This window comes from Lottia gigantea, assembly GCF_000327385.1.
Source record: "Lottia gigantea unplaced genomic scaffold LOTGIsca_37, whole genome shotgun sequence".
Taxonomy (NCBI): domain Eukaryota; kingdom Metazoa; phylum Mollusca; class Gastropoda; family Lottiidae; genus Lottia; species Lottia gigantea.
In genome coordinates this window covers 2,509,550-2,526,536 of record NW_008709259.1, presented here as the reverse complement: position 1 = coordinate 2,526,536, position 16,987 = coordinate 2,509,550, and the positions used below count along the sequence as shown (strand labels likewise).

Sequence of the window (16,987 nt, the reverse complement as noted above, 5' to 3'; positions counted from 1 at the left end):
GGTCAGTCAGTGTTAATGAGACAAAAGGCTACTAGTTCCACAATGTTTTTGATAACGGTACTACAAAGCAAGTACGACTATGCAAATGAGGTGCCTGCAAATTTCTAAAATAAATCTTGAACCGAAGCTATTTTCATTCGAAAGATAAATTGGTTTGTAATATGTTGATTGTTGGCTAGATAGTTTTAAAATTTGTTGTATTATGAGATTAGTTCTGGAAATCTGGAAAAGCCTTTCAAAAAATAAAATAAACCAACAACACATGATTTGTGATTTGGTTCGTTCCAGTCTGCAAATTTTGTAAAAATTCTCTCGTCGGCCATTATTCAATTGTTGTAATGAAAATACATCTATGTGAAAATGTGAGAAAATGAGCGTTGAACTCGATGTTTATATCAACGTCTCCATATTATGTACCGAGGGCCGTGTCACAAAACGAACTATAGTGCGTGCCTCTGATGACGAAAATGTTGGTAATTTGTTGACGCGCTCCGGATGGCGGGACACAGAAGAAGTAACCGTCTCCAGCGTTAAAGCCGGTATCGAAATAGACCATGAAACTACCGATGTAGAGATAGTTACACCCGTAGCAGTTTTAAGACAATTTAATTTTAATTTTGCATTTAATATGTGTTATCTTTGACATTTTAAAGGCTTTCGGCCAATTCTCTTTCCTGTATCTAAGATATATTTTGAGTGTATTTTGTTTTAAAGGCATAATTACACACATGACATATCACCTTTAATCTTTTCAATATATTCATTGAGGCTCAATTTAAGTTGTTTGTTTCAAAAGGATATAAATAAAGTTTTAAATACATTCCTTTTTCGTCTTCTTGAAATGCAGATTTTTTTTTTTTATTTTTATCCCCCCCTGCTCCCTGCTTTTTTCAAAAGTTTTGCCCGTAATTCAACTAATTAAATTGGTGTGGCCTTAGGTCTTTTTACAATTTTTACCCCGTGGAACAGGATAACATAAAAATTAATACATATCAAATAATATAATGGTACAGACATAATATGTGACCAATATAATAATAAAAATGTAGAAGGCTATTTGCCGACCGTGAATGGCGATGTTTAAGGCTCCCGCAGACGAGAGGAACTAGCTGAGCTGCCTGCCTCAAGAGATTGTGAGCTGAGATGTTCCCCCTTTCATGTTCCATTTTTTTTAACCCCATCTCTCTATGTGGACTTTTACATTATTAGACGCAATGTATTTCCCATCGTTTAAAATGTATCGAAATTTCATCTTATATTTCTAGTGCTCAACAACAAAAAGGCGTTTTTAGAAAACGAATAGGTGTAGAAAATTGAGCCTCGAGAAGTATCCTATTCTGTAGCTTAAAAACGAGAAACACATCAATTACTTCTGCCATTTTGTTACCAAATCTGATTTCTACTATCTTTTTAGGAATTTAAATTACAAAAATATCTATCTAAACTATTGCATAGGAAATACAAGATCTATGTTGAAAGTTGCGCATATTTCAAGAGCTATCAGTACATAATGCCAGGTCAAGTAGATCGTTATCCAGTATAAGATTTTTTTTCGTTTTAATAAGATAATACTTGATAAGGAAATGCGTGAGGTATTTATATTGTATTTATACTTCAAGATGGTTTCCTTATTTTCTAGTGTCAAATTAACCGAACTATTTGATTAATGGGTGTTTCTAATGAATTATCATGTGTTCTTAATCATATCATTATGTTTTTATATTGCATGTAATTAAGAGTTTTAGCCAATCGTAAATGACCAAGTATGGACAGTCTCGATAAACAAAACAAGACCTTTTGACCTTTCTTGATCGGTCACTCATTAGAGTTCTGCTGTTTATGTGAGACAAACTGGTATTTTTCGAAGTCATTAGAACACCTCTACTTTCTATTGATATAAGTATTAGCATTTACATTTTCATAAATGAAAATAAGGGAACCCATCTTTAAGTCTTGAGTATCAGAAGATCCCCATAGCTCATGGAGTTATTGTACTCACTACCTTCCTTTATATATTCGTTTGTTCACAACACAAATCATTTATTCATTGCAGTCGATGCCTTCTGTTTTCGAACATATGGAACGTGGATTAGTCGTTACCATTACCATAATTAAGGGTTTCAAGCTCTGAAAAAAAGCTGGCATCGCGAGAGTGTATGTAAACATATGGGCTGATGGATATATATATGCCAAAAGTTCTACAGCAACAGCAAATGGAGCAGTATTCATTAGAGACACATTGCAGTGGGCAGTAAATGCTGGAAGACTATACGGTTTAGAGGTGTTTGCGTGGTTTGAATATGGTACTCAAGCTCATTTTGGAACTTCTCCTACAATTAGATTTGCTTCTTCTTGCAATGCCAAAGGATGGCTTTTAAAAACTGGAAATGGCGGGTACACGTCGCATGCTGGTGGAAATTACGTATATTGTGACGCAACTAACGCTGCCGTTTACACAGACATGACGGCAGATCTGGTCAGAAACTACGCAAAAATTGGTATTCAATATGATGATCATATGAGTTTACCTAGTAGATTTTCCCACGTTGACGCGCTTTCTCACTCACAACGTTATAGAGTAATGGAGGACTTTATGACACAAATTAAAAATAGTGTAAAAGCTGCAAGAAGAAATACAATCGTATCCTACTCGCCGTCTACTATTGACTTTTCACAACCTCACCACAATGTGGACTGGGAGAGTTATCTACAGCATGGTGTCGTGGATGAGATAGTGCCACAGTATTACCGTTCATCGTCCAACGACTACAAAATCATCATCAACCGAGATATTCCACGACTTCATGGGCACCAAACGTCATTGATCGGGGGAATTCAACTCTCAGGGCCACGGACACCAGCTGGAGATGTTCAGAAGATGATTGACTTATCGTAGTAAGTATCTTTCTGGTTTGGTGATGATATTATTACTGGTGTATATAAACCACCTAAACTTAACAAATGTTGATGTTGTATTATTGCATATTATTCAATAAAGATATCACTTTTACCTGCCACATCAAATTGGGGGTTTTGACTGGTTTTATATTAAGCCGAAACAAAGACATGAAATAAGAATTGTTTAAAGTCATTGTGACAGAGACGGGATATAGGTACACTTTTAAACAATGTCATTTTGCGGGTCATAAGTTTCGTCTAAGATACGAATTTGTATACAATTTGTTTGGCAAAGACCTAACAATAATGCATTCAGCGGTCTTTCATGGTGTCCAGTTTAGGTCGCAGATTCCGACCACTTGGTTCGACGACCATATTCGACTTCTGCTTCAAAGTCACTAGCATATGATGGAACGGTTTACGTCGTTGGTTTACATATATTCTACCAGATGTCATCCGTTGTAAGAAATCTAGATTATCTCTACCTGAATCATGAAGATTGGGATTGATTTTTATTAACCGCGAGTTTTATACATGTAATAGCATTACCTGACCAACAAGTAGGGCATCCACAGGTGTCCACAGGGATATTGACAGTACATTTCTATTAATACCAGTCAAAGTTTTTACATTGCAGTTTCTTCCTCAGTTCTACCCTATATCGTACATCTAGATCTGACTGCAATATAATATTATTGTGGGACTTTGCTTTCAGCAATCTTTCAGTATCTTGATTTGATACTTTTTCATAAAACTCAAAATGGGGCTTCGGGGGAGAATGGGATTGGTCAAATTTTTATGTTGGTGTATACTTTAGTCGATCGCGACAAAAATGTTGCGAATGGATTTTTGAATTTGACTTTTGCTTTTTTGCAACTTCCGGTCGAAATTTTTTCAATTTTTAAAGGCTTGTAATTCGTGACCTTGAACTTTGATGACCTTGACCTTCATAGGGTCAAAGATCATTGACCTTGGCTATCATTTGATACTTTGACCTTTGACCTCCGACATGTACTTCCGGTTTTATAGCTATCCGTAAAAAGCCAAATTTGCAACTTTCGACTGCTCTAGGACGTGACCTAATTAACCTAGAGGGTTCATTTTTTCGGTTTTCTAATGTGCTTCTCATGCACTTTACATAGATTTAGAACAATTGCTTTTTTAAAGCAAAATTGAAATTCGTGATTTTTTCAAATTTGAGTTTAGTTTTACCATATTTGTGTCTTTTTGATCTTGGTGTATGTATATCTTATGACCTATTCTATGTAGAACCTTGATATTTGGAATACAACTAGACACTTTGAATATGAATTCACCTATGACAAAAAAATTGGGGTGGGCGTGGCACATCCGGGTTGAATTACTAATTGTTTACATTTTGCGGCTGGGGCATAACTCGCATAGGATACGTTTGTTCAAAAAGGGAATTTTCACACAATTACCTCATCCTTTTGGCCAGTTTGTGTTAACAGTTCAGTTGTTTCAGCTTTATAGTTCCAAAAAAGGAACGGGTTTTAACATTTGGATATTTTCATTTTTCGATTTTGACCTATATTGACATTTGTTGACCTATATCTTTTGGCCTGAATAATGTAGAAGCTTGAAATTTAAAACACAACATAACATTTGGAATATCTATTACCCTATGCAAAAAAAAATTAAGGTGGGCGTGGCACATCTGGGTTATATTACTCATTATTGACATTTTTGGACAGGAACATAACTCGCAAAGTATACATTTGTTCAAAATGGAACTTTGCATACAATTATCTCATGTTTTGAGACACTTTGTCTTAGAAGTTCGGTTGTTTCCGCTTCATAGTTCAAAAAAAGGAACAGGTTTTGGAAATTCAAAATTTTCAATTTTTTACCTTGACCTTTGTTGACCTTGACCTTTCTAGGATCAAACGTCATTGGCATTGGCTATCTATTTATACTTTTATATTTGCTGTCCTATGTCAACTTCCGGTTTTATAGTCGTATGCAATTAGAAATTTTGATGACGTATATCTCTTGATCTTGACCTTTTTAGACCTTCTCCTTTACAAGATCAGAGGTCATTGACCTTGGCTATCTGCTGATACTTTCGTTTGTGAGGTCTGACGTCTACTTCCGGTATTAGAATCTTCTAAAAAATGAAAAATTATCAACTTTAGACTTGTTCTTGCGCTTGACCTAATTATCGTCGATGGTTGATTTTTTCGGGGTCTTTAGCAAATTGCTACATTTGCAAAGTCCCACTCTGTGCCACGAGTGGCTCTAGTTATGTTCTTTTTCAGTCATTGTTGTTTCAGTCTTCCAGTTTACAAGAAACTAGAATTTGTGTGTCTGCACTCAATCCCAAAGAGATAGCAAGTTTGTGATGACAAATTTCACAAAAAATCCAGTTCCTTGTAAACTGGAGGATTAACAACAAGTTAAAATCAAATTTCTAGAGACTTATACCTTCGTATCGTATTTGAGCAGTACTTTTGGATCCAGTTTGTAAATCTATATTTTATTTACCATGCATTTCGTTCGTCCGGTTTCATGCAAACATACAATTCGGAAGATAGATTGACAGACCAGGCAACCTAGTCAGATATAGCTTTCAGGAATCATGATTGAATCAAATTGTTCAAATGTATATCAAGATACTGTGGCAGCAGTCGGAAATATTTGGGACAAACCACTTATTTTACTTTCATTACTTTACAGATGTAATAAAAACAAATCATGTTTTAATGCTCTTATTTATTGTTTAAAATCTCAGTCTTCATGAAAACTGGAAGCTGAAATAAAAGAAAAGATAATAATTATACTGCAAATGAAATTAATTCTTAATTAATAATAGTACGAAATTCATAAGTAGAAACTTTTACCAGATCGTAAAATTAATTCCTTATTTATTGTATAATTCTTGATTTAAGATGTACATTGTGGCCTTGTATACAAATATGTCTAATATATGTCATCATGAGAATTGTTTCGGTGCGTTTCACATTCTGTTGATGTACACGTTGCCATCAACATATACTTTCGCGGACTGAGTAGATTTCTAACAGTTTCATGAATTCGAAAGGTTCCGATAACAATTATCAAATGATAGTGCTAATATGAATATTTATTTTCTCTTTAATTTATAAAACGCGATAAGGTTTCCGACTCACCTTTACATTTTTAACGTCCTCTTTATTGTCTATTGCTCCTGCGTCTTTCTCCTCGTCCACCACTACCAGATCTTTCTCCTCGTCCTTCATTACCTCGTCGTTCTTCTCGTCCTTCATTACCTCGTCTTTCTTCTCGTCCCTCATTACCTCGTCGTTCTTCTCGTCCCTCATTACCTCGTCGTTCTTCTCGTCCTTCATTACCTCGTCGTTCTTCTCGTCCCTCATTACCTCGTCGTTCTTCTCGTCCTTCATTACCTCGTCGTTCTTCTCGTCCTTCATTACCTCGTCGTTCTTCTCCTCCCTCATTACCTCGACGTTCTTCTCGTCCTTCATTACCTCGTCGTTCTTCCCGTCCTTCATTACCTCGTCGTTCTTCTCGTCCCTCATTACCTCGTCGTTCTTCTCGTCCTTCATTACCTCGTCGTTCTTCTCGTCCTTCATTACCTCGTCGTTCTTCTCGTCCTTCATTACCTCGTCGTTCTTCTCGTCCTTCATTACCTCGTCGTTCTTCTCGTCCTTCATTACCTCGTCGTTCTTCTCGTCCTTCATTACCTCGTCGTTCTTCTCGTCCTTCATTACCTCGTCGTTCTTCTCGTCCCTCATTACCTCGTCGTTCTTCTCGTCCTTCATTACCTCGTCGTTCTTCTCGTCCTTCATTACCTCGTCGTTCTTCTCGTCCTTCATTACCGTTCTTTTCCGGTCTGTTATTACTTGGTCTCCTTTCTCCCTGGGCAAGGACCAGAGCCAAACAGGCTACGAACAGTAACAAAAGTGTAATCCTTCCCATTGTGGTATTCAAGTTCAATAAATTGAATTGTCGAAATGCTGGTAAAGGTCTGTCTTTATATATGAATTTCGATACAAAAATATATCCAATTAAAATTTTACATCTGTCGATGCGTAGGATTTTCTTATAGTATATTTTGACACTTTCTAAATAAACAATGTAAACACTAGAACACTCTCAGATAGGTAGATTGTTCAGAGGGGCCAGTAATACTAATATACCCAGAGGGCTAATGATGTATGATGTTAAGTTGCAGTAATTGGTCGGTTTGTAGGGAGGGTGATTTGGCACTTCAAGTCTGCTAGTTTTTGTTTCCATCGATAGAATTCCCTTTATAACGTTATATAATGGTCGTTGTAAATTTCTTTCTCATTTCAGAATCTACGTTTGCACTTGCAACTGACCGATTCTGATTGCAACCAGAATGATTTTTACTGGCGGAATCTAGGATAGTTGAATCGAAGGAATGTACTTGAGGCTCAGTCCGATTCTAATATTATACTTTCTAGAAAAACATGGATATCGCCGGCCATCTATGCGATCGGAAAATGCAGCCTATGTATACGTGTAATTGTGGGTCACAACTTTGAGGGTGCCGTTACTTCCCTGATGTGTTTGACTATAGAATGACTGGACTTTACATCATGAAAAACGTATTGCGCAATGCATGGTGAAAACATATTCACTTGTAGCATATATGTATGAAATTCAACTAATTCTTTAAATAGTTTGTTAAATATAGTTCGCATGTCTGTGTTGTTTTGGATTTTTGCCTATTAATTTGTGAGAAATAACATACTTTTTACACAACTAAAGAAATCTTTAAGCATATATATAAGAGAAAATAATTTTTGTATCGCAGAATAGTTGCCTCTGTTATACGCTTTTTATCAATATCCATTCACGTATGTATCATTTTCCAATTTGGTATTACGTATCGATAGTTAAGTTCTCTAACCGAATCTTTGCAATGGTTAAAGGCTGGTCGAATTTAACCGATTATAAAAGTAATAATAGTAATAATAATAATAATGATAATAAAATATTTAATAACAATGGTGAAAAATTAGCCTTAGGTCTTTATACAATTTTTACCCCGTGGAACAGGATAACATAAAACTTAATACATATCAAATAATATAATGGTACAGACATAATATGTGAACAATATAATAATAAAAATGTAGAAGGCTATTTGCCGACCGTGGATGACGATGTTTAAGCCTCCTGCAGACAAGAGGAACTAGCTGAGCCTGCCTCAAGAGATTGTGAGCTGAGATGTTCCCCCTTTTTGCGCTGAATTTTTAATGAGATTTTTGCCTTGAGAGGCTGTGAGGAAAATATGTATCCTGTTTGACATTTTCTGTCCAGAAAATCACTGTGTGTGGGCGTCTAAGGTTGTTTTTGTTGACGTACGGAATTGGCTGAGGATTTTCTAGAGATCACTCGTCTGCGGCGAAAAAAGAATGTTACTCAACTGACAATCTCTCGAGGTAGGCAGCTCAGCTCGTTCCTCTGGTCTATGGCAGGCTTAACTCCCTTGTTGATTGTCGATTCAAACTTAGTAGTAATAATAAATACTTCATGATGAGGTTGATCTTGTTTCCATTCCATTTTTTTTAACCCCACCTCTCTATGTGGACTTTTACATTCTTAGAGGCAATGTATTTCCCATCGTTTATAATGTATCGAAATTTCATTTTAGTATAAATCTTACAAAACCATAAAATTATTAAAATAGTTTACGAAATACGTGCAAAGTGTATTAGCTAGTTATTAGCGTTGTAGCCTCTTTGGTTACATATTAGTGTCAATGGGCGAACACTTTTTTGCAGGCAGTTCCTTTGTGTCAGTAATGCCCAGTCGTACTATCATTATTAATGTACGTGCACTATTTGACCGATTACAGGAAAGATAAGATATCCTAGATAAGATTAGCATGATTCGTCAAAACGTCCTGACTTTCTAACAGACATGGCAGGCTTAAAAACATTTCTCGGACTTTTAATCTTTGTCATCGCCACTCGGACTAAAGGTAAAGTCATATTAATTATTTACATAGTATCCCTACGATTTTCAGTTCACTTGATTTTGCCAAAGTACAAAACTCTTAGCATATTTACTGGTCATCAAAATGTTTTAAAGCTGGATTTGTGTGACGGGTAAACGTTTATCCGTGTCTTTAATCTTATATGTTATGACATAGAATGTCCGTGTTTTTCATATGGTATAGTGCTCCACAACAAAAAGGCGTTTTTAGAAAACGGATAGGTGTAGAAAATTGAGCCTCGAGAAGTATCCAATTCTGTTGCCTAAAAACGAGAAACACGTCAATTACTTGTGCCATTTTGTTACAAAATCTGATTTCTACTATCATTTGGGGAATTTAAATTACAAAAATATCTAAACTATTGCATAGGAAATACAAGATCTATGTTGAAAGTTGCGCATATTTCAAGAGCTATCAGTACATAATGCCAGGTCAAGTAGATCGTTATCCAGTATAAGATTTTTTTTCGTTTGAATAAGATAATACTTGATAGGGCAATGCGTGAGGTATTTATATTGTATTTATACCTAAAGTTGGGTTTCCTTATTTTTCAGTGTCAATTTAACCGAACTATTTGATTAATGGGTGTTTCTAATAAATTATCATATGTTCTTAATCATATCATTATGTTTTTATTTTGCATGTAATTAAGAGTTTTAGCTAATCGTAAATGTCCAAGTATGAACAGTCTGGATAAACAAAAAAAGACTTTTTGAACTTTCTTGATCGGTCACTCATTACAATTCTGCTGGTAATGTGAGACAAACTGGTATTTTTCGTAGTCATTAGAACACCTCTACTTTCTATTCATATAAGTATTAGCATTTACATTTTCATAAATGAAAATAAGAGAACATATCTTTAAATGTTGAGTATCGGAAAATCCCCATAGCTCATGGAGTTATTGTACTGACTACCTTCCTTTATATATTCGTTTGTTCACAACACAAATCATTTATTCATTGCAGTCGATGCCTTCTGTTTTCGAACATATGGAACGTGGATTAGTCGTTACCATTACCATACCAGCGAGTCCCAAGTTAATCAAGGGTTTCAAGCTCTGAAAAATGCTGGCATCACGAGAGTGTATGTAAACATATGGGCTGATGGATATATATATGCCAAAAGTTCTACAGCAACAGCAAATGGAGCAGTATTCATTAGAGACACATTGCAGTGGGCAGTAAATGCTGGAAGACTATACGGTTTAGAGGTGTTTGCGTGGTTTGAATATGGTACTCAAGCTCATTTTGGAACTTCTCCTACAACTAGATTTGCTTCTTCTTGCAATGCCAAAGGATGGCTTTTAAAAACTGGAAATGGTGGGTACACGTCGCATGCTGGTGGAAATTATGTATATTGTGACGCAACTAACGCTGCCGTTCGAAAATTTTACGCAGACATGACGGCAGATCTGGTCAGAAACTACGCAATAAATGGTATTCAATATGATGATCATATGAGTTTACCAAGTGGATTTGCCCACGTTGACGCGCTTTCTCACTCACAACGTTATAGGGTAATGGAGGACTTTATGACACAAATTAAAAATAGTGTAAAAGCTGCAAGAAGAAATGCAATCGTATCCTACTCGCCGTCTACTATTGAATTTTCACAATCTCACCATAATGTGGACTGGGAAAATTATCTACAGCATGGCGTCGTGGATGAGATAGTGCCACAGTATTACCGTTCATCGTCCAACGACTACAAAATCATCATCAACCGAGATATTCCACTACTTCATGGGCACCAAACGTCATTGATCGGGGGAATTCGACTCTCGGGATCAGGGCCACGGACACCAGCTGGAGAGGTTCAGAAGATGATTGATTTATCGTATGCTAGTAAGTTTAAAGGAGTATCTTTCTGGTTTGGTGATGATATTATTACTGGTGTATATAAACCACCTATACTTAACAAATGTTGATGTTGTATTATTGCATATTATTCAATAAAGATATCACTTTTACCTGCCACATCAAATTGGGGGTTTTGACTGGTTTTATATTAAGCCGAAACAAAGACAAATGAAATAAGAATTGCTTAAAGTCATTGTGACAGAGACGGGATATAGGTACACTTTTAAACAGTCAATTTGCGGTCATAAGTTTCGTCTACGAAACGTAGATGCTTGATGATGACATTTCAGATAAAGCACTTGTATGAAAAATTCGAACAGGTATTTTCAATTAAGGTATGCCATCTGAAATTTTTATTTCATTTTTATTATTTTCTTTGTGATATTTTTCACTGTTAAAGTAGGCGGGTTGGTATAACGATTCAATATCAGTTGCACCAGTTGCACCAACCGCAAGTAACATATTGCTCGCAATGTGGTATTATGTGGATACTGCCTTAAAGCACTAAAACAACATAGTTATTTATTTTATTAAATGTAACTTTGATCCAATATCCAATCGATTACTTCTCCAAATTCAATAGTTTTATTATACAAAAAATGTTATCGGCTTTCAAGATTTGTATTTCAGGTTGGCGTGGGGAGTTGATTGAGATTCATTATAAACCATTTACAGGGTTTTGTGTTTCCTTGGATTCATTTGCCACCTTGTTGTTGATGTATTAACACACGGTACCATCGTAGTCGGACCTTGTGGATCATCAGCATCTACAGCTAGACACGTCTTCATTAGGGAATGTTTGAATTGGTTATTCTGTAATAATTGAACGGATTATATTGATGATTTAGAAATGAACTGAGGTTTAATTGAGATATGCATCATCATGCACAATATTTGGGCAAAGGATAAGTCTCACTCTCAGTATACTCAGATTTTTTCTTTTGTTGCAGTTACATCGATATGTCCAGTTCTCAATATGTTAACTTCCATAATATGTAAAAGTGCGAAAAATGTTTATGTGCGAGCCATTGTATAGACGTTTTCCTAAAAGCATTAACATTACATGACCAAACTTTCGTTCCGTTATTTTAGGTCTTATTTTTAGTATAGCCACTTCAGTTAGGGTCTAAAGACTGGCCTCTTAAACATTCGTCAAAAGAAGCGTTTGACCCTATCTTATGACAAGTTCATACAAATCGGAACGAAAGTGTGGTCTAATCTTGACTGCATCAGTTTCGTCAATTTTCTTTTTATTTGATAACTAACAACTTCAGAACTGAGTGTGTATACTGTATACAAAATCATACTGTTGTACTACCATGAATTATCAAATTCCTTTGATTAATAGTCGACTTACCTGATAATGCCATTTTTGATGTAGACTTGACGTATCACACTCTTGAAGTGTAACGGTCAATGCTGAAGCCGAGATACAAATATTTTCTAAACGAACTTCAGTTCGTAATAATCCCTCTTTAGTGTAGTAGAAATTCTATTAATATATGAGAACTTTTATTATTTACAAGTCTCCGACCACTGTGATCTCAAAACCCTTTTTCTGTTATTTCACTAATATCAAAATTTTTATTCATAGCATGTCATTTGTCTTACAATGTTACGGATCTGTTTAATATAACGTTTCGGTGAATTTATATTTTGAAGAAACACATGTACATGAAAACATCAAAAATTGACTAAAATTGTGAAATCTTACTCACGAGAACTAAAAGAAAGTCTAACTTAGCTCTCTTAAAGTCGATAGTTCAATTCAAATAAAAATAGAAATTGCGACTTTGAAGCCACAGTGGTCGGATACACTCAAATTGTTGCGTGAATCAAATGAATCATTTTGGAATCAATCGCTGCACTCAAATTTACATCCAATAGGATTTGCGTAAGAAATTGTGGCAGTGGAATAGGTCAATCTGTAACGGGTTGGATTGTCGTTTGCATGGAAAATATGCACTCATGGAATTGGAACGATTCACATAGTCAACACGATTTTGGTTTACCACCCACTTCACTTACCTGATTACCTATAACACCCGTGTTACAAGGGTAAAGTTGTACAGACGACCCATATAATCTGTCCACACAAAAACCTGGTTTATTCAAGCTGAAAATCTGCAATTATTGAAATTATAAATTTGTACACAATTTGTTTGGCAAAGACCGATCATTCATTGTGGTCGGTTTCGGTCGCAGATTCCGACCACTTGGTTCGACGACCATATTTGACTTTTGCTTGAAAGTAGATCACTAGCATGTGATGGAATGGTTTACGTTTATATGCGTTTATATATTCTACAAGATACCATCCGTTGTAAGAATTCTAGTTGAATATCTAGCTGCTCTCTCTGAATATTGAAGTTTGGATTGATTTTTATTAACCCATCCATGTAATAGCATTACCTGACCAACAAGTAGAGCATCCACAGGTGTCCACAGGGATATTGACAGTACATTTCTATAATACCAGTCAAAGTTTTTACATTGTAGTTTCTTTCTCAGTTCTACCCGATCTCGTACATCTAGATCTGACTGCAATATAATAGTATTATCAAGTAATAAGTCAATTTTTCAATTAGATTTTGTGTGTCTGCATTCAATCCCAAAGAGATAGCGAGTTTGTGTTGACAAACTTAACAACAAATATAGTTCCTTGAAAACTGGAGGACTAACAATAAGTTAAAAACCAATTTTGAGAGACTTATACCTTCGTATCGTATTTGAATAGTACGTTTTCCGATGTCAGTCCTTCCAACCTACGACTATCGCTGAGTTCCCTAGAGTAAAACCTACCAAAACCAAATACGAAAAAACAATTGAAAGTAAATAATATTTAGCGGTGACGACTTACAACATTGGGTGAAATATAATCATAATAGAAGTGTTTAAACTCATCCATCCAAACCTCTGCTACCCGTAGTGAATTCTTGGATATATCAGGTAATGTGTAGGGGAATTTAGATCGGAAGATATGACCAACGTGGGAACAGGCTACCATTAATAACGTACCATTACACATCCAGATCTGGAATATATATAGATTTTTAAACGCATTCCAACTTAATTGAAACTGAAGATGCCTTGTTTCCTGAAGATAGCATTGTAAAATCTTGGCACCGACAAACCTTTATGTTATGTTAATATTTTCAAATAATTCAAATCTAACTATGAAAGGTCGATCTGATAACAAGCAAAAAGAAACTAGACATCCACAGGAATCCACCAAATGATCTTGGCTTTCTGGAGTGTTGGCAATAATAGTTAAGTATTCTGATCGGAGCAGTGCTGCAAAAATTTCTTTGGTTCATATAAAATTGTTATTGGCTAAAGGTAAGATATTGGGAAAAGCCAAGAGCGCTTTTTAAGATAGCAGGCCTTCTTAAGGTGGCCTTTTATATACTCTGGGCTTAACACATTAGCCATGAGAAATATTTCAATTTCAGATAAAAAGAAAATGTTCAAAGAGATATACCTTAAATGATAATTCTAGATTTTCACTTCCCCAGCCTTCTAATTTTGGATCAAATGTTCCTAACAATGTGAAGTACTCTTTACTGATGCTAAATAATCCACCGGGCATGGTAGGTGACCTAAAAAGGGAAAACCACGCCATATCTAGTAGTTTTTTTTTCTAAAATCAAAGGACATTCTGTCGTTAGACATTACACAGTTGATTGTAATGCTGCTCAAAATAGCCTTTATTAATACCACTCTGGCGCTCCGATGAACGTACAAACTCAAGAAATTTTTTTTCCACCTATTCAGTACTCACTTGATATTGTCAGCTTCTGATTTTCTTGAATCTAATATCTCTTTAGGGATGTATTCCCAGTCAAAATTCAGAGCCCTCCATCTAAATATGCCATAATGTAGTAAAAGCGGCATGTTATATTTAAATTTGAATTTATTGATGTAGCCTATACGAGGAAACGTAACAATGGTTTTATCTTTCGTGATAGGTTCCAGTAAAGGTTCCAACCATCCTGAAATAGACACATTAGAAGGAACGACAGGATAAAAGATGGAATAACAGCCTCTAACATCCATTCTTTCAGCTGAGCAATGGCTGAATTTTCATATCCGGATCATCCGGATTATCCGTCCCAACTTACAAACGGGTCCTTTGGCAAAATGGGACTAGTCTGAAACCCTTCAATTTGTCATGACCACCAAATACCGTTGATCGTCCATGACATAATTATTCTTGTGGAGGTAACCAAAACACTGTCAATTTGGCATGAAAAGCAATGACCTGCTCTGCCTTTCTCTGCTAAAAATAAGACTGATGAAGACAGATTGCATCATTTCCTGGAAAATGGCATTGCCTACTCTTTATCTTTTATCAGTTGTTGGGGGGAATTACACGTACATGGCCAGTAGCAAATGGATTCTCAAATATACGTTCCTTTAGCATTCCCTTTTGAAATTATGTTTAAACAATATACAAAATGAGAAGGAGGAATACCTGGAGTACATTCTATATGCGAGTCGAGGAAAGTTGCCACGGGACCTGTAGAATGCTGAAAACCCAGTAACCTAGCTCTTATCAATCCTTCTCTCTTGTGACATCGAATTAATTTGACTATTGGTAAATTGTTCAAATATTCATCTAAGGGCGCTTTCAAATCATCTGAAAAGTTAACGTTGTTATTTCGAAATATTCACATTTTAAGAATCAAGGGATAAACATTTCAACGTTTTTCAAAGTTATGACACCAAATAATGTTCACTGATGTATATATTATACGAACACAATTAATGCTTGATAAAGACGAAAGAATCATCGTCGAAACGTCGCAAGTTATTAATTAAAGTAATTGTTATCCATATAATTGTGTTTGTGTTAATATCATCAATTACTAAATGCCACTCAAGGAAGATGAATATATTATACTTTTATTAAAGTTTGAGCAGTTAAATTGTATGTCTATTCTAAGAGAAACAATTTCTTTAAGGTCAATTGTACCACTTTTGTATAAAAAGGGAGTCCTACCTCTATCAGATGCATCATCTACTAGAATTATCTCCTTCAATAAATTGGAAGGTGATCTGTTGATAACGCTGTGTACAGAACGGAGTAAAGCCGATCTTGCTTCATTATGAAATGTTATTATTACACTAGTCTGTAGCAGGTTCGAGGAGTAACTTTTATCTTTGCATCTGAAATAAAGGTTTTCGTAATAGATTTAGGGAAAGGAGGCTTATTTTCTGTAGTCTAGCATGCGATTTAAACTCTCCATTATGTTCCGCTTCGATCATTAACACATCGTTGTATGATAAAAATTTATATTTTTGGGTAAAACTTTTCCATTGGTCAAGATATCTATATCGCGGTAAGAAAGAAAATTCCACTTCCTCACCAATTATTGCCTAATGCTTCCAATGCATCCTCGACTCGGTGGTATTTGTTGAGTTGGCCTCGGTGCCTTAAGCTTTATAAATTCTTACTATAATCCCCAAATTTACATTGTGAAATAATAGTGGATCGTAATAGAAAAGGAAAGAAAGAGAACTTATTGGTGTTAGGGTGTATTGATACCAGTCTCAATGAAAGCACTGGCCTAGGTCATAGAACAATAGGACAGCTTATTAATTATGTGAAGTTAGTCGAAAAAACACACCCACGCAAACATATTGGTATTACAATTCAGTAGATTTGATAAGGGTTAAAACTCACTAATGTTTTAGACTTGAACAATCTTTGATAGCAAATTTCAGACCTAATCGGCAATAGGTAGACATTAATACGTCTAAATATATGATTTTAAAGCCTAAGAACATTAATATAACTATCCATATGACTTGTAAGAAAAAAAATCAGACGTCTTGTTAACTCCTTGTATAACGACTGGTAGATCAAATATCAAGACTTATATATAATACCAATGATGACTAACGCTTGAGGTCTTCTATCGGGTATAGTCCTGTTAACAGATACCAAATCACTGGTATATTCACTGAAACTGTTTCGTTCAAACAATCTGTGGTATTTAGCCTTTTCTGCTGGTGGTAGTTTAGCAACCTCAACATGAACACCTTCGCCATAATCATCTGGAAAATAAGAAAGCTGTCTCAAGACTGTTTACTTCCTTTCTGTTGCCTGTATCATTAACCATTTTGATCAATTACTGATCATAATTACATAATGGGACCCAACCAGAATCACCTATACACAATTATTTAGATAATTCGAATGCTTTGGGCGACATGATTGGCATTCTAGTGTCTCATG

General features: G+C 35.5%; 3 protein-coding genes across 3 annotated transcripts; 2 read left to right on the top strand and 1 right to left on the bottom strand.

The window, feature by feature from the left end:
* Window positions 1-2,461: 2,461 nt before the first annotated feature.
* LOTGIDRAFT_163094 (hypothetical protein) lies at window positions 2,462-2,896 on the top strand (the record flags this gene model as incomplete). The annotated part of the gene is made up of 1 exon (XM_009059140.1): window positions 2,462-2,896. The coding sequence occupies one exon, from the start codon at window positions 2,462-2,464 to the stop codon at window positions 2,894-2,896; it is 435 nt and encodes a 144-aa protein (XP_009057388.1).
* A 5,912-nt stretch (window positions 2,897-8,808) lies between these two features.
* LOTGIDRAFT_233333 (hypothetical protein) lies at window positions 8,809-10,815 on the top strand (the record flags this gene model as incomplete). The annotated part of the gene is made up of 2 exons (XM_009059139.1): window positions 8,809-8,869; window positions 9,853-10,815. The coding sequence occupies 2 exons, from the start codon at window positions 8,809-8,811 to the stop codon at window positions 10,812-10,814; spliced, it is 1,023 nt and encodes a 340-aa protein (XP_009057387.1).
* Window positions 10,816-13,050: 2,235 nt separating this feature from the next.
* LOTGIDRAFT_121706 (hypothetical protein) lies at window positions 13,051-16,768 on the bottom strand (the record flags this gene model as incomplete). Its single annotated transcript, XM_009059138.1, has 7 exons — window positions 13,051-13,283; window positions 13,603-13,780; window positions 14,228-14,345; window positions 14,528-14,738; window positions 15,221-15,385; window positions 15,749-15,915; window positions 16,653-16,768. Coding segments are annotated over 7 exons (1,188 nt in total), but the record flags the coding sequence as incomplete, so codon positions are not given.
* Window positions 16,769-16,987: the final 219 nt, after the last annotated feature.